The sequence below is a fragment of the Leucoraja erinacea genome, unplaced genomic scaffold (genome assembly GCF_028641065.1).
Source record: "Leucoraja erinacea ecotype New England unplaced genomic scaffold, Leri_hhj_1 Leri_795S, whole genome shotgun sequence".
Lineage (NCBI taxonomy): Eukaryota > Metazoa > Chordata > Chondrichthyes > Rajiformes > Rajidae > Leucoraja > Leucoraja erinaceus.
Genome location: NW_026576724.1, coordinates 16070 through 36841, shown reverse-complemented (window position 1 = coordinate 36841; position 20772 = coordinate 16070). Strand labels below are relative to the sequence as shown.

The following is a 20772-nucleotide window of genomic DNA, read 5'->3' as shown; positions in this document are numbered from 1 at the left end:
GGGCACGGGGGTTGGAATGGCAACATTCCTTGAACGAGGAGCGAGGATTATTTAATAACATTTGGAGTGAGGAACAGAAGAGTGTCCAGTAGTTTAATGAGGGGGAAGTTCTGAGGAGTGATTTAAATGCAAATTCATATTAAGGACACGTAAGAATCATTACTCCGCCGCTGTATATATGACAATTAACAACATGATTATTTCTCTCTCTTGGGCTGAGGGCGGCGATTAAACGTTCACCTGATGGGTTGGCTGAAAGAACGGAAGAAGCAGAAGCAGATAAACAGCGAGGAAAAATGTAAAAGTGGTTGGTTGATTGAAATCATACCCACTTACAATATTGTAGGTCCGAAGATTAATACAACATATACATTTGATACCCTGTTGTTGAAGTTTGATAATTCGCACGGCCAGTAACATTCATAAGAACCGAATAAGAATATTCTGTTTGTTCGAATTATGCGCTTGATCCTTCTAATACTCCAATTGGAATAAACCTAAATCGGTTTGAACAGTACAGCTTGCTTTTAAACTGTCTGTGAATGTTCATGTCTGTAGGTTGACTGATGCATTTTAATTGCAGTTTGTGGCTGCATTTAAAGAGATTTACGTCAATAAAACACTTTGGGTTCACCTAAAAGATATGCAAGTGAGCAAGCAAGCTATTTATATAGTACATTGGCGCAACAAGGCAATTCAAAGTGCTTTACACAAACCATTAAAAAAATCAATCAAAAGCATTTCAAAAAGAATATAAATATAAAAGAATATAAGAATATAAAAATAATATAAAATAAAAACAATGTAAAATAGACGAAGACAAGTATGAAATACAAGAATAAAAGTTACTGTGCAGTGTAAGAAATAAATAATTATTTTATATAATTAAATTAAAAGCAGCGTCAAACAGAAACGTCTTCAGCCCCGATTTAAAAGAACTGAGTTGGAGCGGACATGAGTTTTTAGAAACATAGAAATATAGGAAATAGGTGCAGGAGAAGACCATTCGGCCCTTCGAGACTGCACCGCCATTCAATATGATCATGGCTGATCTTTCATCTCAGTATCCTATACCTGCCTTCTCTCCATACCCCCTGATCCCTTTAGCTACAAGGACCACATCTAACTCCCTCTTAAATATAGCCAATGGACTGTCCTCAACTACCTTCTGTGGCAGATAATTCCAGAGATTCACCACTCTCTGTGTAAAAATGTTTTCTCATCTCGGTCCCAAAAGATTTCCACTTGATCCTTAAGCTGTGACCCCTTGTCCTGGACTTCCCCAACATCGGGAACAATCTCCCTGCATCTAGCCTGTCCAACCCCTTAAGAATTGTGTACGTTTCAATAAGATTCCCCGTCAATCTCCTAAATTCTAGCGAGAACAAGCCGAGTCTATCCAGTCTTTCTTCATATGAACGTCCTGACATCCCAGGAATCAGTCTGGAGGTTATATGTTTCTATGTTTCTATGACCTTCTCTCCACTCCCTCTATGGCAATAATGTCCTTCCTCAGATTTGGAGACCAAAACTGTACGCAATATTCCAGGTGTGGTCTCACCACGACCCTGTACAACTGCAGTAGAACCTCTCTGCTCCTATACTCAAATCCTTTTGCTATGAATGCTAACATACCATTCGCTTTCTTCACTGCCTCCTGCACCTGCATGCCTACTTTCAATGACTGGTGTACCATGACACCCAGGTCTCGTTGCATCTCCCTTTTTCCTAATCGGCGACCACTTAGTCTGCTTTCCTGTTTTCGCCACCAAAGTGGATAACCTCACATGTACCCACATTATACTGCATCTGCCATGCATTTCCCCACTCACCCAGCCTATCCAAGTCACCTTGCAGCCTTCTAGCATCCTCCTCACAGCTAACACTGCCCCCCCAGCTTAGTGTCATCAGCAAACTTGGAGATGTTGCATTCAACTCCCTCGTCCAAATCCCTTGTCCAAATCTGGAAGTTTGTTCCATATATGTGGCGCATAAAAACTGAACGCTGCTTCACCAGGTTTAGTTCTAACTCTGGGGGACAGAAAGCAGACCTCTCGAAGACGACCTGAGAGGTTGGGTGGTTCATAATGTAGCACAAGATCCTTGCGAAGATATTGTGTAAATGTAAGCGGGCTGTTGCTGTACGCACTTGATCTTGGAAGGAATATTCAATTTCCGATTTGCAAACCAAGGTAGTGCATAGATGGTGGCCGCGGGCTTGGAATGGATTTTGGTCACTCATGTTTTCTCTGAAACTGTGACAGACACGGTGAGAAAGCGAAAGGAAGAATCGGGAATCGAGCAGAGGAAAATGGGAACTGGTTGGGAACTGGCATTGAGGGAGATGAAGCGGTAAAGCGGTGAACGAGAGCAGGAAGCAGTACCGATACAGACAATAGACAATAGTTGCAGGAATAGGACATTCTTCCTTTCGAGCCAGCACCGCCATTCAATGTGATCACGGTTGATAATCCCCAATCAGTACCCCGTTCCTGCCTTCTACTCATATCCATTGACTCCGCTATCGTTAACAGCTATATCTAACTCTCTCTTGAAAACATTTAGAGAATTGGCCTTCATTGTCTTCTGAGGCAGAGAATTCCACAGATTCTCAACCCTCTGTGTGAAAAAGGTTGTCTACATCTCCGTTTTAAATTGCTTACCCCTTATTCTTAAATGGTGCAACCTGGTTCTGGACTCCCCCAACATCGGGAACATGTTTCCTGCCTCCAGCGTGTCCAAACCCTTAATAATCTTATACGGAAAGATCTTATAGCGGAGCAAGATAGTCGTTGTAGCGTCATAGGTCATGGACAATCTTCAGCACCATTTCCGTAAATGGCTTCCGCCTCCGCACCAAAGATCATATAGCGGAGCAACCTAGTGCGGAGACGGAAATATCATCGTAAACATCCTCTCCACAACAGCATTTTCTTTCTGCCTCTCTGCGTGTGGGAAGTCTGGCCCGGATCAGCACGTAACGTTGCGGGAAGGTTTGCAATGGATGTTTTATGTAAGGCTGTCCCTTGTCTGGGCCTTGCGTCCGAAATAAAGTTTATCATTATATATCAAATCTGGAGAAATATAGATGTGTGTGTTATATGCTTATATACATCCATATCACATTCATATATTTGTGTATGTGTGTTCTTTCATACACAATCTAATGAGTTGTGTGGCCGCTAAATAAAATAAAAAGTTATACATCATTTGTTAATCTTGCTCAAAACAAATGTTATTTTGTTAAATACTTCGTTTAGATAACCCGACCATTACAGACAGATCTCATCCACCCTCTGGTTATTGGGAAGACGAGACCCATTTTATTGTTGAAAAACAATCCCATAGACACAAACAAACATTAAGGAACATTCCAAGAGTAGAGGAACTGGAATCTTCATATTGCTATTGTTTTACTAAATGCCGCAGTTGTGAACAGTGTAATTAGATGAATTACAGAGTGCAAGTTTAATACAAAAATCAACTCAAACTCAGCACATGAGCCATTTAAATATATATATATTTGGAAAACATTTAAAAAGAAAATTAACAGAACTATAATTTATTAATGATTGACATTAACAAAAAATAACAGCAATATGAATTAGCAGGATTATGAATTATGAATCGAACATTATATCACACACACAAACTGTTCCCCCGCAACGCTGATTACACTGCGAGAGAGGTAATCAAAGTCGGGTCGGGTTTACTGCAATAACCATATAACCATATAACAATTACAGCACGGAAACAGGCCATCTCGACCCTTCTAGTCAGTGCCGAACACGTATACTCCCCTAGTCCCATACACCTGCGTTCAGACCATAACCCTCCATACCTTTCCCGTCCATATACCTATCCAATTTATTTTTAAATGATAAAAACGAACCTGCCTCCACCACCTTCACTGGAAGCTCATTCCACACAGCCACCACTCTCTGAGTAAATAGGTTCCCCCTCATGTTACCCCTAAACTTCTGTCCCTTAATTCTCAAGTCATGTCCCCGTGTTTGAATCTTCCCTACTCTCGGTAGCTTATGCACGTCAACTCTGTCTATCTCTCATCATTTTAAAGACATCTATCAAGTCCCCCCTTAACCTTCTGTGCTCCAAAGAATAAAGCCCTAACTTGTTCAACCTTCTCTCTGTAACTTAGTTGCTGAAACCCAGGCAACATTCTAGTAAATCTCCTCTGTACTCTCGCTATTTTGTTGACATCCTTCCTATAATTAGGCGACCAAAATTGTACACCATACTCCAGAATTGGCCTCACCAATGCCTTGTACAATTTTAACATTACATCCCAACTTCTATACTCAATGCTCTGATATCTAAAGGCCAGCACACCAAACGTTTCTTTACCACCCTATCTACATGAGATTCCACTTTCAGGGAAGTGTGCACAGTTATTCCCAGATCCCTCTGGTCACCTACATTCTTCAATTCCCTACCATTTACGATGTACGTCCTTTTTTGATTTGTCCTGCCAAGATGTAGCACCTCACACTTATCAGCATTAAACTCCGTCTGCCATCTTTCAGCCCACTCTCCCAACTGGCATAAATCTCTCTGTAGACTTTGAATATCTACTTCATTATCCACAACCCCACCTATCTTAGTATCATCTGCATACTCACTAATCCAATTTACCACACCATCATCCAGATCATTGATGTACATGACAAACAACAGTGGACCCAACACAGATCCATGTGGCACCCCACTAGTCACTGGCCTCCAACCTGACAAACAACCATCCACCATTGCACTCTGGCATCTCCCATTCAGCCACTGTTGAATCCATCTTGCTACTCCACTGCTATACCCTCATCAATTTCCCGAGTAACCCCTTCAAAAAATTCAAGAAGATTAGTCAAACATGACCTTCCATGTACAAAACCATGTTGACTGTTCCTAATCAGACCCTGTTTATCCAGATGCTTATATATATTATCTCTAAGTATCCATTCCATTAATTTGCCCACCACTGACGTCAAACTAACAGGTCTATAATTGCTAGGTTTACTTTTGACCCATTTTTAAACAATGGAACAACATGCGCAGTACGCCAATCCCCCGGTACTATTCCCGTTTCTAATGACATTTAAAATATTTCTGTCATAGCCCCTGCTATTTCTACACTAACTTCCCCCAATGTCCTAGGGAATATCCTGTATTCTGTATTCTACAGAGACAGACAGAGACTGAGCACAATTGGGTCCCACCTGGAACAGGGAATTCGGTTTGACCCCATTCTTCCAAAGATCCGGTCCTAGGAAAACTAATCTTTTGTGTGGAGAGCAAATGCTGCAAACACGCTATGAATTATATGAGTCGACGGACTTTAGGACCGGGGGGAGCCCGGAGCTCAGGACCCACCGCCCGCAGCTGCTGTTGAACCCGCGGGAATGGAGATTGTTTCAATCTTTTTATTTTCACAAAAGTAATTTCTGGTCCATTGCCGGACACGGTTAACGAGTTAAAATGAACGGATCGACCAACAGCTCTGATTTCAGTTGCTGTTTGTTTCACTCTTCCAACATTTACATTCCCCCTGGTTTTATTTCCGCGCTCAATGGGGTTTGTTTCACGACGCGGAATTTGGGGATGAAATGGGAGTCGTTCGTTCAGCGCCGACCTGTTGTCCACCGGGATTTTGCCCCACCGCCCCTGGCTGAGCCCCGGGACCCGACCCTTTTACACACACGGAACGGAACCGGGGCAGATTCTCAGCCACTGGTTTTTATGCCAAGGCCAGAAAAAAGGATAACGTTTCTCCGTGAATTTATTCCCAGTGAAGGTGTGGAGATGGGACTTGGTGTCCGCATCGTAAAATGAAACTGTCCCGGATTCGTAACTGACATAAACTCCCAGCCTCCTAGGGAAGGGACGATGGGTTTCGGCGGAGATGATTACCTGAAACTCGTCCCCCCACCGCCTAACCCTCCAGAATCCAGTCTCCGGGGCCATGTCAACACACCTCTTCCTCTCCACAGACTCTGCGGCGACTCCCAGACTCCAGCCCTGACTCCCCGTCACCTCCACCTCCCAGTAATGTCTCCCCGATGTGACTGCCTCCGATCCCAGCACGCACGCTCGGACTGTAAACCTCTTCCCGGTGTCAGGGAGACTCCTCCAGGTCCGTGTCAGTCTCACCCTCTTCTGATCCTCAGACACCTCGAGCCCCGGACCGGCTGTTTCCTCATCTAGAGTGATGGAGACTGGGGGGGGGGGAGAGCAGAGAATCGGAGAGTCGTCAGGGGGAGACTGTGGCACCGCGTAAATTAGATAAATTGCTGGGTGAGGGGGGAGGCTGGTGTGGGAGGGGGGGGGGGGGGGGGGGGGTTGAGACGTGTCAGAACATTGAGGGAAATGTAGAACTGGCATAGTGGAAGCGTTGCGGCGTAGGTTGGCATTGTCATGGTCATACTGAAGGGGGCAGACTTGAGGGGGCAGGTTCCCAGCTTCTGCTTTTCTCATGATCAGAAAATAGGAACAGAAATAGACTTTGCCCCTCGTGCCAGACATTCTATTCGATGTGCGGTGTAGGTTCACCAGGTTCATAGAATAGAGCGGCAGTGGCTTGTATACTCTGGAATTTAGAAAGATGAGTGGGGATCTTATAGAAACATATACGATTATTAAGGATTTGGACACGCTGGAGGCAGAAAACATGTTCCCGATGTCGGGGGAGTCCAGAACCAGAGTCCACAGTTTAAGAATGAGGGGTAAAGCCATTTAGAACGGAGATGAGGAAAAACCTTTGCACCCGGAGAGTTGTGAATCTGTGGTATTCTCTGCCTCAGAAGCCAGTAGAGGCCAATTCACTGGCTGTATTCAAGAGGGAGTTAGATATAACTCTTATGATTAACGGAACCAAGGGATATGGGTAGAAAGCTGAAACAGGGTACTGATTTTGGATGATCATCCATGATCAATTGAAATGGCGGTGCTAGCTCAGAGGGCCGAATGGCCTACTCCAGCACCTATTTTCTATGTTTCATGTTTCTATGTTTCTACGTTTCTATGGTACAATTTTGGAGATTGAATCCATTTATCTGCGATGGAATAAGATTTTCATGAACTAGGCCTATGGACGGATTAAAGGCTAATTTATTTAACACGGATAAAAGTGATGCAAGTTGGTAAAACAGGCCAGGGCACATTATACACATTAAAAGGTTACACCCTGTGTATTATTAACAATCTAGAGATACATTGGAATGCAGACACACAGCTCCATGAAAATTGCACCAGGGATTGGCAGGGTGGTGACGAAGGCGTTTGGCACATTTGCTGAGTCCGTGAGGGTATGAAATACAGGGTGTGATACAACTGCACAAGACACTAGTAAGATGCACACCTCCAGATACAGGGACAGTTTCTTCTCAGCTGTTATCAGACAATTGAATTCTCCTACCACAACCAGATACCGGTTCTGTACTACTATCAACCTCTTTGGTAACCCTCCGACTATCCTTGATCGGACTTTGCTGGCTGTACTTCCACAAAAGTCTTCACTTATCATGTATCTATGCACTGCCATTGGCCTGATTTTCTGCTAACCGGGCAGTATGGAACAAGAGCTTTACACAGTAGCTCCGTACCCATGACAATAAACTAAACTGAACAACTGAACTGACTGCATTGATAGTACCTTCCCCCTCACCTCCATCCAGGGTTCACAGCCGTCTTTCGAAATAAGACAGTGGTTCACGGTCACTGCATCTACTGCATCCCATATTCCTAGTGACGCCTGGTACACACTCGTGTGAAAGACCATAGTCGCCGACCATTTGGCTGAACATTTCCACTCTGTCCGCCAAGGGCTGTCGGATAACAATCATTTTAACTCCTCTTCCCATTCCCACGTTGACCTTTCTGTTCTGGGCCTTCTCCGTTTCCAGAGTGAGGCCATACACAAACTGGAGGAACAGTCCCCCCCCCCCCCCCCCCCCCCCCCCCACCCCCCCCCCCCCCCCCACCCCCCCCCCCCCCCCTCTAATTTACATTAGAGTCTTCAGTTCTGGTCGTCCTGCTTTAAGGGTAACATCAAACCAGGAACGGTGTAAATAAGAATATATACATAAAGCATGTAAAACTGGTTAGTGGTAGGCCATTTGACTTCGAGCAGCAGCGCCATTCAATATGGTCATGGCTGATCATGGAAAATCAATACTCCATTCCTGCTTTCTCCCCATATCCCATGATTCCGTTAACCATAAGAACTATGTCTAACTACCTTGAATACATTCAGTGAAATGGCCTCCACTGCCTTCTTAGGCAGATAATTCCACAGATTCACAACTCTCTGTGTGGAAAAAGCTTTTCCTCATCTTAGTACTAAATGGCTTACACCTTATATTTAAATTGTGACCCCTGTAAGGAGAGAATGGGGAGACTGAGGACAGTGAAGGGCATGTATTCCAATGGGCGGTAGAAAGATAGAACGAGCTGCCAGATGAAGATCAGACACGGGTACAAATACTACAGGCTGTCTTTGCATCTGAAGATAGACACAAAAAGCTGGAGTAGAGCGGGTCAGACCGTATCTCTGGAAAAAAGGAATACGCGACGTTCCGGGTCGAGACCCTTCAATGTGTCATCAATAGGGACAAAGATAACTGTTTTTTTACCTCGCTGTATGCAATCGGTTTCTCTCCACAGCGTGTTCATCAAAAAGTGGCGATCAAAATTTTCACTCTGCAAGGCACCATCTGCCACTGACAATGTTCTAGCTTCATCGCTAAACCTGCCAATATTTAACATTTGATTATAAATGGGGTACCAAATAGCTTTTTAGCTGTTCTACAAAATCAATGTTTCAGTCAAGACCATGTCCTACCAGATTTTCCGACCCACTTCCTCCTGTGAAATAAATAAAACATAAGCCTGAGTTTACCGAGACGGAACATCCACTCCCGCGAACGAGTATTTCACACAAATTAACACAAGCCTCTGAAAATTGCCATTTCTTAACTCTTATAGTCGCTGTAACTCCGATAGAATGCGGATAGTGAAGCGATGACAGAGAACCAGGGGAATGTTGATGAACAATGGATGCTCGTGAACATGACGGCATATTGTACGAGGATGAAACTGATGGGAAGGCCGGGGCAGGTCGCTGGATTGTATCTGGAGAACATATCAGATATGTTAGGATGGAGGCATTTAAGATTATAGGTGGATTTAAATGGGTAGAGTGGAAATATTAGATCCACATATGCGGAGCCCAAAAGCCAAAGGCGAAATACAGAAAGAGAATGTGTCCCCCGAAGTCTTGGCCATTTTGAAGCATGTTGAGGTAAATAAATGCTTGGATTGCACGGGACAGAGGCATAAGACTGTGGCCCCTGGTTCTGGACTCGCCCACCATTGGGACCATTTTTCCTGCATCTGGCTTGCCCAGTCCTTTTATAATTTTATGTTTCTATAACACCCCCCCCCCCTTCCCTCATCCTTCTAAACTCCAGTGAATCATCATTAAGTTGGATTGGCGTCATTTTCCACTTAAGTTGTTGATATGGCGAATGTTCCCCATTTATCTTTCCTGGAGATGTTCTTTCTTTTGGGGGGAAATAGTAAACACTCACCAACTCAGTGACAAGATCACAGCAACTCTTTCCCAATTCTTTCCAGGCAATACTGAGATCTCATAGATTATGTGGGAGGCTACTTAGTTTGGGAACAACAGCAGCACGGCGCTAGAATATACGGAGCATTTGCTAGTTCTGAATTACTGGTAAATGCGGCATTTATTTCAGAAATGTCCTGCAACATTTTGTGACTGAGCACTGTTTCACATCACCCAACTATGGTGCAGCCACTCACCTTCATAAATATCACTTTGTCTTTGTGATCCATCTGTTCCTGTAACATCGAGAGTTCCACCCGAATTGATTCTAAATTATCTTGAATCCCTCGAAGATTGTCCTCCATTGTGTTTAGTATCCTCCTCTCTTTTTCCCAGATATCTGCCAGTAAGCGCCGCTCTTTCTCAGTGAGAATCTGGTGCAGGTCAGCAAACCTGGATGTGACCTGTGACTAAACGTTATGTGACTGCTCCTGTCATATGAACGGCGAAGATCAAAAAACAATGTCATTGGGTTGTGTTCCCTAACGCCATGGAAAGTGATAGATGAGCAATCAATCTCGCGTTATTGAGCGCATAAGTAGGCCCTTCGGCCCACCAGGTCCATTGTGAATACTGCACTACTTCTATTTACCTGCACTTTTAGAGCATTTGATTTGCTTGGCAAATAAAGAGCTTGTCTATAAGCTTCTGATATGTTGTGAGAATAACCTCCTGATCCCATCAATCCCGTCCGCCAACCCAATTCTCCGCGGTCCATTCCCTTCCACACGAGTATTAATTCACTTCCATTTGTCCAGCACCCATTTTCCCTGGGATAATTTATAGACTGACCATCCAACCAGCGGGTCTTTAGAATGTGGAGGGAATCCGACGCGACGACACAGACAGCACCCGAGGTCATGATCCAACCTGGCCACCTGAACTAGGAAATAGTGACAATACTTTCTCCACTACGCAGCCCTATTATTACACGCATTCCATTAATCAAATGTACACGATCGGGTAATCGAAACTGGAAAGCCTCACCAGAACAGTTGAAATCTTCAGTAGCTGTTGCTGCTCCACTTGCTGGATCTCTGATTCCCTTTTTGTGAGATAATCGAAGGAGGATTTAACCTGAACCTGAAATAGACACAGAAAACATGAGTAACCCAGCGGGACAGGGCATCTTTGGAGAGAAGGATTGGGTGACGTTTCGGGTCGAGACTCTTCTTCAGACTGACCCATAACATGGTTTGGAGAATCAGAAAATAACTATATTATTCAACAAAAATGCGATCAAAGTCGATGTTTTTTTACCTTGTCGATTTCAGCAGCTTCTTTAACCGGTATGAAGCTGTGAGACTTGTGTTCCTGTCCAGTTGCACAAATCAGACAGATCAGCTTGTTGTCAGTTTCACAAAACAGCTTCAGTTCTTCGTGATGTATCGCGCAGTGAAGTTTACTTTCCTTCTGTTTCTGATTCAGGCTCAGTGTTCGAGCTTTCTCAGACACTCTGGCCAAGGCCCGGCTCACCCGGAAGGTGCGGTCTGCGAACTCCTCTCTACATTCAGGACAGGTATTTCTCCCTTTCCTGTCCCTATCCAAAAACTGAGTGATACAGGTGCGGCAGAAGTTGTGCCCACATTCCAGTGACACGGGATTGGTGGAGAAATGCAGGCAGATAGGACAAACGACCTCCTCGGTCCAACTCTCGACCTGCTCTTTCGAAGCCATTTTAACTCTGCAACCTCCTGATTCAAAATTATTTCAGTTTCTGGGAACTGCTGAACCCTTGCAGTACAGTGAGTGTCCACTGCGCACGCCGCTATCTCGGGGAATGAATGTTATTTGGCTGCAAGTGTTCAGTGTTCAGTGTCTTGACTGCTTCCAGAAAACGCCCACGAGGGAGGGGGCAGTTAGACATTAAACTCTAACTGAAGGGTAAGGAAAAGAAGGGGAGGGCAATTGTAATAGGGGACTCTATAGTCAGGGGGTCGGATAGGCGATTCTGTGGACGCAGACAGGAGTCCCGGATGGTAGTTTGCCTCCCTGGTGCCAGGGTCAGGGATGTGTCTGAACGTGTCCAAGAAATCCTGAAATGGGAGGGAGAGGAGCCTGAGGTTGTGGTGCATATAGGTACCAACGACATAGGTAAAAAAAGAGAAGAGGTCCTGAAAGAAGAATTTAGGAAGTTCGGTAGAGAGTTAAGGAGAAGGACTGGAAAGGTAACAATCTCGGGATTACTGCCTGTGCCACGCGACAGTGAGAGTAGGAATGGAGCGAGGTGGAGGATAAATGCGTGGATGAGGGACTGGTGCAGTAGGTATGGATTCAAGTTTCTGGATCATTGGGACCTCTTTTGGGGAAGGTGCGACCTGTACAGACAGGACGGGTTGCACTTGAACTCAAGGGGGACCAATATCCTGGCGGGGAGATTTGCAAAGGCTACTGGGGAGACTTTAAACTAGTATGGTTGGGGGGAGGGACTCAAATTGGGAAAGCTAGCAGTCAGTGTGTGAAGCAGGGGGCAGAGAATGGTAGCACTCTGACCCAAAATGTAGGGGAGAGGGAATAAAAAGAAAATAATCAGAGAATAAGAGAGGGTGGGTTTCTTAAATGTGTGTATTTTAATGCTAGGAGCATTGTAAGAAAAGTGGATGAACTTAGAGCCTGGATTGACACCTGGAAGTATGATGTTGTGGCGATCAGTGAAACATGGTTGCAGGAGGGCTGTGATTGGAAACTAAATATTCCAGGATTTCGTTGCTTCAGGTGTGATAGAATTGGAGGGGCAAGAGGTGGAGGTGTTGCATTGCTTATCAGGGAAGATATTACAGCAGTGCTTTGGCAGGATAGATTAGAGGGCTCGTCTAGGGAGGCTATTTGGGTGGAACGGAGAAATGGGAAAGGTGCAGCAACACTTACAGGGGTGTATTATAGACCGCCAAATGGGGAGCGAGAATTGGAAGAGCAAATATGTAAGGAGATTGCAGATATTAGTAGTAAGCACAAGGTAGTGATTGTGGGAGATTTCAATTTTCCACACATAGACTGGGAAACACATTCTGTAAATGGGCTGGATGGGTTGGAGTTTGTAAAATGTATGCAGGATAGTTTTTTGCAACAATACATAGAAGTACCTACTAGAGAAGGGGCGGTACTGGACCTCCTGTTAGGAAATGAGATGGGTCAGGTGGCAGAGGTATGCGTTGGGGAACAGTTCGGGTCCAGTGATCACAATACCATTAGTTTCAATATAATTATGGAGAGGGACAAAACTGGACCTAGGGTTGAGATTTTTGATTGGAGAAAGGCTAACTTTGAGGAGATGCGAAAGGATTTAAAAGGAGTAAATTGGGACAGTTTGTTTTATGGGAAAGATGTGGAAGAGAAATGGAGTACATTTAAAGGTGACATTTTAAGAGTACAGAATCTTTATGTCCCTGTTCGGTTGAAAGGAAATCGTAAAAATTGTAAAGAGCCATGGTTTTCAAGGGAAATTGGACACTTGGTTCGGAAAAAGAGGGAGATCTACAATAGTTATAGGCAGCATGGAGTAAATGAGGTGCTTGAGGAGTATAAAGAATGTAAAAAGAATCTTAAGAAAGAAATTAGAAAAGCTAAAAGAAGATATGAGGTTGCTTTGGCAAGTAAGGTAAAAGTAAATCCGAAGGGTTTCTACCGCTATATTAATAGCAAAAGGATAACGAGGGATAAAATTGGTCCATTAGAGAGTCAGAGTGGCCAACTATCTGCAGAGCCAAAAGAGATGGGGGAGATATTGAACAGTTTATTTTCTTCGGTATTCACCAAGGAGAAGGATATTGAATTATGTGAGGTAAGGGAAACAAGTAGAGTAGCTATGGAAACTATGAGGATCAAAGAAGAGGAAGTACTGACACTTTTGAGAAATATAAAAGTGGATAAGTCTCCAGGTCCGGACAGGATATTCCCTAGGACATTGAAGGAAGTTAGTGTAGAAATAGCAGGGGCTATGGCAGAAATATTTCAAATGTCATTAGAAACGGGAATAGTGCAGGAGGATTGGCGTACTGCGCATGTTGTTCCATTGTTTAAAAAGCGGTCTAAGAGTAAACCTAGCAATTATAGACCTGTTAGTTTGACGTCAGTGGTGGGCAAATTAATGGAAAGAATACTTAGAGATAATATATATAAGCATCTGGATAAACAGGGTCTGATTAGGAACAGTCAACATGGATTTGTGCCTGAAAGGTCATGTTTAACTAATCTTCTTGAATTTTTTGAAGATGTTACTCGGGAAATTGATGAGGGTAAAGCAGTGTATGTTGTGTATATGGATTTCAGTAAGGCCTTTGACAAGGTTCCTCATGGAAGGTTGGTTAAGAATGTTCAATGGTTGGGTATTAATGGTGGAGTAGCAAGATGGATTCAACAGTGGCTGAATGGGAGATGCCAGAGAGTAATGGTGGATGGTTGTTTGTCAGGTTGGAGGCCAGTGACGAGTGGGGTGCCACAGGGATCTGTGTTGGGTCCACTGTTGTTTGTCATGTACATCAATGATCTGGATGATGGTGTGGTAAATTGGATTAGTAAGTATGCAGATGATACTAAGATAGGTGGGGTTGCGGGTAATGAAGTAGAGTTTCCAAGTCTACAGAGAGATTTATGCCAGTTGGAAGAGGAGGCTGAAAGATGGCAGATTGAGTTAAATGCTGATAAGTGTGAGGTGCTACATCTTGGCAGGACAAATCAAAATAGGACGTAAATGGCAAATGGTAGGGAATTGAAGAATGTAGGTGAACAGAGGGATCTGGGAATAACTGTGCACAGTTCCCTGAAAGTGGAATCTCATGTAGATAGGGTGGTAAAGAAAGCTTTTGGTGTGCTGGCCTTTATAAATTAGAGCATTGAGTATAGAAGTTGGGGTGTAATGTTAAAATTGTACAAGGCATTGGTGAGGCCAATTCTGGAGTATGGTGTACAATTTTGGTCGCCTAATTATAGGAAGGATGTCAACAAAATAGAGAGAGTACAGAGGAGATTTACTAGAATGTTGCCTGGGTTTCAGAAACTAAGTTACAGAGAAAGGTTGAACAAGTTAGGGCTTTATTCTTTGGAGCGCAGAAGGTTAAGGGGGGACTTGATAGAGGTTTTTAAATGATGAGAGGGATAGACAGAGTTGACGTGGAAAAGCTTTTCCCACTGAGAGTAGGGAAGATTCAAACAAGGGGACATGACTTGAGAATTAAGGGACTGAAGTTTAGGGGTAACATGAGGGGGAACTTCTTTACTCAGAGAGTGGTAGCTGTGTGGAATGAGCTTCCAGTGAAGGTGGTGGAGGCAGGTTCGTTTTTATCATTTAAAAATAAATTGGATAGTTATATGGATGGGAAGGGAATGGAGGATTATGGTCTGAGCGCAGGTATATGGGACTAGGGGAGATTATGTGTTCGGCACGGACTAGAAGGGTCGAGATGGCCTGTTTCCGTGCTGTAATTGTTATATGGTTATTATATGGTTAAACTGTCCAGAGTGTGGACGAATGCGCAGAGATAGGTCTTTGGACACTCTAAGGCAAGACAGAACAATACAGGACCTGGTGTCAAGAAGGTGTAACTAAGGAACCGTTGAACCTGTTGGGCAGCGGAACACGTCGCCCGCGTCTCCGTTCACAGCCCGAGCTCAGTATGGAAGTAAACAAATTTTAATCCACATCAATACACTTGTCTCTCATGCTCCAGTATTCAGATACATCGATATTTAGAGAAACCGTGCACCATTTCATATCAAGGATGGTTAGTTTTAGAGCAGACTACAATCTTATTCATTGTAACGCAGTGGTCTTTGTAGAGGTGTGAAGGATAATGACGGAAATATTGTCAGTTTTAAAAATGGTTCTGAACTGAGGGGCCGCAATCCAATGGGAAATGATGCACTCGAGGCATGAACTGAAGGTTGGGGTGCGGTGGTGAGGCGAGCGATTTAGTTATCGAACGAGGAATTCAGTTGTACAATCCGGGGACACAATTTAAATATTTTCCCCACCTTAAATACAATTGATCACATCAAATCCTTGAAAAAAATAAAATAGTCTGAAGAACGATGACTGAGGCACTCTTATTTGTTTAAAGATCCATCTCGTTTAAAGTGGTTGAAGATCAAATGTCCTTGTAAATGGACGAGCGATCTACCCAGTGAGCAATTTCCGGTACGCAAACAAAGTCGCCGATGGCGTCCGCGGGCTTGGAATGGACTTTGGTCACTCGCGTTTTCTCTGAAACGGAGACAAATACGGCGAAAAAAGCGAAGGGAAGAATTGGCGCTAAATGCAGTCAGTTCATTTGTTCAGGTTAGTTTATTGTCACATGTACCGAGCTACAGTGAAAAGTTCTTGTTGCATGCTGTCCAGTTAGCAGAAAATTAAGCCATTTCCAGTATATTTAAAAAAAAAAGTTGTTCGGCACGGACTTGTACGGCCGAGAAGGCCTGTTTCCGTGTTGTAATTGTTATATTGTTATATGGTTATATGGTATAGATACATGATAGGAGAAGAACGTTTAGTGCAAAGTAAAGCCAGCAAAGTCCGATCAAGTACAGTCCGAGGGTCACCAAAGAGATAGATAGTAGTTCAGCCTGCTCACTGGTTGAGGAAGTATGATTCAGTTGTCTGATATTAGCTGTGGTGAAGTTGTCCCTGAATCTGGAGCTGTGGATCTTACTAGTGGCATATACAGTTGTGTCAAATTCCCTCACGGACCCAGCAAATGTGCCAAACCCCCTCCTCACCACCCTGCCCATCCCTGGTGCAATTTTCATGGAGCTGTGTGTCAACGTTCTATTGTCTCTCCAGTCTGCTGAAAATAACAGGGTGTAACTTTTTAACGTGTAAAATCTGCCCTGGCCGGTCTTACCAACTTGCATCACTTTTATCCCAGTTAAATAAATCAGCCTTTTATCCGCCCACTAGCCCAGTTCATGAAAATCTTGTTCCATCCCAGATACATGTATTCACTCTACAAAATATCACCATAGAAACGTAGAAACATAGAGACATAGAAAATAGGTGCAGGCGTAGGCCATTCGACCATTCGAGCGAGGGCCATTTAATTTGATCATGGCTGATCATGTAAAATCAGTACGCCGTTCCTGCTTTCTCCCCATATCCCTTGATTCCGTTAACCCTAAGAGCTATGTCAAACTTTCTCTTAAATACACCCAGTGAATTGACAACTCTCCAGGTGAAAATGTTCTCCCTCATCTCAGTCCTATATGACCTACCCCTTATTCTTAAACTGTGACCCCTGGTTCTGGATTTCCCCAAAATCGGGAAAATTGTTCCTGCATCCAGCCTGTCCAATCCGCTAAAAAATATATATGATTCTATAAGATACCCTTTAATCCTTCTAAATTCCAGTGTATAATAGCCCAGTCGATCCATTCTCGATCACCCGTACATCAACACTATCCTCTACACTAGGGACGATTTTTTTAAACCAATGCTGGTCTTATCTCAAACGGACTAATCATTATAACTGAGACGAGGAAACACTTTTACACTCAGAGAGTTGTGAATTTGTGCAATTTCTGCCTCAGAAGAAAATAGAGGCCGATTATTTGCATGCATTCAAAATAGAGTGAGGTCTTAGGGCTAGAAGAATCAAGGGATATGGTGAAAAGGTAGGATTCATTGTGGATGATCGCGGCCACGCTTTGCGTACCGCCTCAGTGTGGTCTGTGTTTTACCGTGTTGCATGCAAGAACAAAGAATGTCACTGTCCCTAGGCGCATGTGGCAATTATTGAACCATTGAGGTGAGTTTAAGTTTGCACATGAGACTATTAAATAAAATTATAGAGTGTTGAAAGGAACTGCAGATAAGTCGAAGACAGACACAAAATGCTGGAGGAACTCAGCGGGACAGGCAGCATCTCTGGAGAGAAGGAATGGGTGACGTTTCGGGTCGAGACCCTTCTTCATTACAGTGTCTGGTATTGAAGTTATGTTATTGTGCAGACTAACATAATGAACAAACCACGTTAGGAAACACTGATGTATTTAATTTCAGTGAATGAAATTTATCCGAAGCGTATTTCAAATGCCATCCACTTTCTGGCCAGGGCTGGGATTGACGGGACAGAGCTCCGCCTCTCGTCAGCCGTGCCCCGCCCCTTTCGTTGATTGTTCAGCCGCCGTTTCGGGCCCGAAACCCCATTGACCGCGGGTTCAGCAGCAGCCGCGGCGGCTCCACTGCTCCGGGCTCCACCGGGTCCTAAAGCCCACCAACACGATGTGTTTATATTGTGTTTCCAGCATTTCCTCTTCATGCAACAGATTCGTTTTCTTGTTAATTAATCTTTAAAAGAATGGTTGCAAAACAAATCCCGGTTCCGAGTGGGAACCCGTTAGGGATCAGGATCTGCCTGCCTGTCTGTAGAATGTGGGGAAGAATACTTTTTTCAGTCGTAGCCACAACCTTCCCCTGCCGCTTTCTCGGGTACATTATGGCGGGTATTTGAGGAATGTAATAGCATTTAAAAAACATTTGGACAGGTGCATAGACATGAAAGATTAGGAGGGGGGCATGGGCCAAACGCGGCAAATGATTCTAGCTGAGATGGGGCATCTTGGTCGGCATGGAACAATGGTGTCGAATGTTCTGTTTCCATGCTATATGTCGCTCTGCCTGTATCGGTGCTCCTTCATACTGTCCTTCATCGCTTTTAAGATTTCATATCCCCCACAAATATTTCCCACTTTCCTCTGTCTGGTTTCAAAATGTCCCCCTCCATGTCTCAGCGACTCTGTCTGCATTTCTGGGCAAGGGCGGGCGACCAGTTTCCATTCCAAGCCCACGGACATATTCGGCTAATTTGTCTACTCACGACCTTTCAGCATTGGAGATGGAGTTTTTGTGCAACGAAGAACTTTGGAGTCTCCTATGTGAGATGTGAGGCTATTGTATGAATGCAAGCCTCACATCTCACATAGGAGACTCCAAAGTGCTTTACTGACAAAATAATTTTGAAATGCAACCACTGTTTTGCAAAGTAGGAAATGTTGTGATATTCAATCAATCAATCAACCTTTATTGTCATCTTGCAAAGCAACAGCTGTACAGTGCAAAATAAAAAGACGTTTCCCAAGGAATACCGCAGCATCGCACATGAAACTTAAAACATTTCACACATAATAACAATAACAACAATCCATCCCTGTTGAAACAGTATAAATAGTTAAAAGCAGGTAAAATAGCAACATTAAAATACAGTAAAACCAATCATTAAAATGTCCGGGGTAGCTGATTTGAGTGGCCAGTGCCAGAGTTATTAAAATGTCCGTGCAAAGCCGCAGAATCAGGTGACTGTGAGTACAGAGTGACTGTTTAGCAGCCTCACAGCCTGTGGCAGGAAGCTGTTTAGCAGTCTTGTAGTCCGGGCTTTGATGCTGCGGTATCTCTTGCCTGATGGCAGGAGATCCAGGTATGTGTGGAGGGGGTGCAGTTTGTCCTTAGCTATTCTCAGAGCTTTTTTCAGACAGCAGCTCTGGAACAGTTCTTGTACCGAGGGTAGGGAGACGCCAATGATCCTCTCTGCTCCCCTCACTACCCTCTGCAGAGCCTTCCTGTCCGAACAGTTGCAGTTAGAGTACCACATATTTATGCAGTACATTAGTACAGACTCCACCGTGCCCCTGTAGAAAGTCCTGAGGTTGTTGGTGGGGAGTGAGGCCTGTTTGAGTTTCCTCAGGAAGTGCAGTCGCTGATGGGCCCGTTTGACAATCCCAGTGATGTTCCTGGACCGGGTGAGACTGTCTGTAATTTGCACTTAGAGGAACTTTATGTTCTCCACTCTCTCCACTGTGGTGCCACTGATGTTGAGGGGTGTGTGTTTGGGCTGCGACCTCCTGAAGTCGACAACCATCTCCTTTGTTTTGTCGACATTTAATGCTAGATTGTTGTTGCCGCACCAGTCCACTAGTTGTTTCACTTTCTCCCTGTACATTGATTCGTCATCTCCACTGATGAGTCCCACCACTGTGGTGTCATTTTATAATCCTGTTGTCCCTGAATCTGGCAGCACAGTCTTGTCTGAGCAGTGTGAGCAACAGCGGGCTGAGCACACAGCCTTGAGGGGAGCCGGTGCTCAGCGTGATCGAGCCTGAAGTGTTCTTACCAACACGGACTGACTGCAGTCTCTGTGTCAGAAAGTCCAAGATCCAGTGACACAGGGTGGTGTTGAGGCCCAGCAGGGTTAGTTTTTTCCACAAGTCTCTGTGGGATGATGGTATTCAAAGCTGAGCTGAAGTCAATGTACAGGATTCTGGCGTAGGTGTTTTTGTTTTCCAGACGAATGAGTACTGTGTGCAGCGTAGTAGAGATGGCATCTTCTGTAGAACGGTTGTGGCGATAGGCGAACTGGAGGGGGTCTAACGATGAGGGGAGGCTAGCAGTAATGTGAGGTTTAACCAGGCGTTCAAAGCACTTCATTACTATGGGGGTTAGGGCGACAGGGTGGTAATCATTTGGGCAGGCCGCAACTAGTTTCTTTGCTATTGGGATTATTGTGGAAGTTTTGAGGCAGGTGGGGACAATGGCTTGACTAAGGAAGATGTTGAAGATGTCCGTTAGCACATCATCTGCAAACTCCTCAGCACATTACTTGAGCACACGTCTTGGGATGTTGTCGGGTCCAACTGCTTTCCACGGGTTGACCTTAGACAGGATTCTCCGTGTGTCCATTGAGCCTATGGTCAGGACTGGCTGGTCAGTTTGTAAGCAGGGGCTGGCTCTCCCCTTGGGTAGGTGTTAGCTGCATCAAAAGGTGCAAAGAAGTTGTTCAATTTATCTGGAAGAGAAGTGGCGATGTCAGTTACCTGCTGCCTTGCCTTGTACCCCGTCAGTGTTTGGATTCCCTTCCACATCCTCCTGATGTCTCCTGTGTCACAGAGGCGTCCCTGGATTTGCCCTGCGTAGGCACGTTTCGCTGCCCTGATTCCTTTTTCCAGTGCAGTCCTGGTAGATCGAAGAGTAGCTGTGTTACCGGCTCTGTAGGCTGCATCACGAGCCCTCAGCAGCGAGCACACCTTTGCTGTCATTCATGGATTTTCATTTCCACGTGCAGTGAATGTTTTCATGATAGTGACATCCTCGGTGCACTTGGCAATGTAGCTGGTTACAGTCTCTGCGTACTCCTCGATGTTGATGAGATCAT

General features: G+C 44.5%; 1 protein-coding gene and 1 pseudogene across 1 annotated transcript; one reads left to right on the top strand and one right to left on the bottom strand.

Annotated features, from left to right (window-relative positions):
• Positions 1-20772, top strand: part of LOC129694776 (zinc finger protein 850-like) — a 69594-nt pseudogene that overhangs the window by 33447 nt on the left and 15375 nt on the right.
• LOC129694777 (E3 ubiquitin-protein ligase TRIM21-like) lies at positions 10343-11356 on the bottom strand. Its single transcript, XM_055631537.1, has one exon. The coding sequence runs from the start codon at positions 11312-11314 to the stop codon at positions 10877-10879; it is 438 nt and encodes a 145-aa protein (XP_055487512.1). The 5' UTR covers positions 11315-11356; the 3' UTR covers positions 10343-10876.

Excerpts from the sequence above, each read along its gene's own strand:
- LOC129694777 (XM_055631537.1), bottom strand. The coding sequence starts at position 11,314 with ATGGCTTCGAAAGAGCAGGTCGAGAGTTGGACCGAGGAGGTCGTTTGT.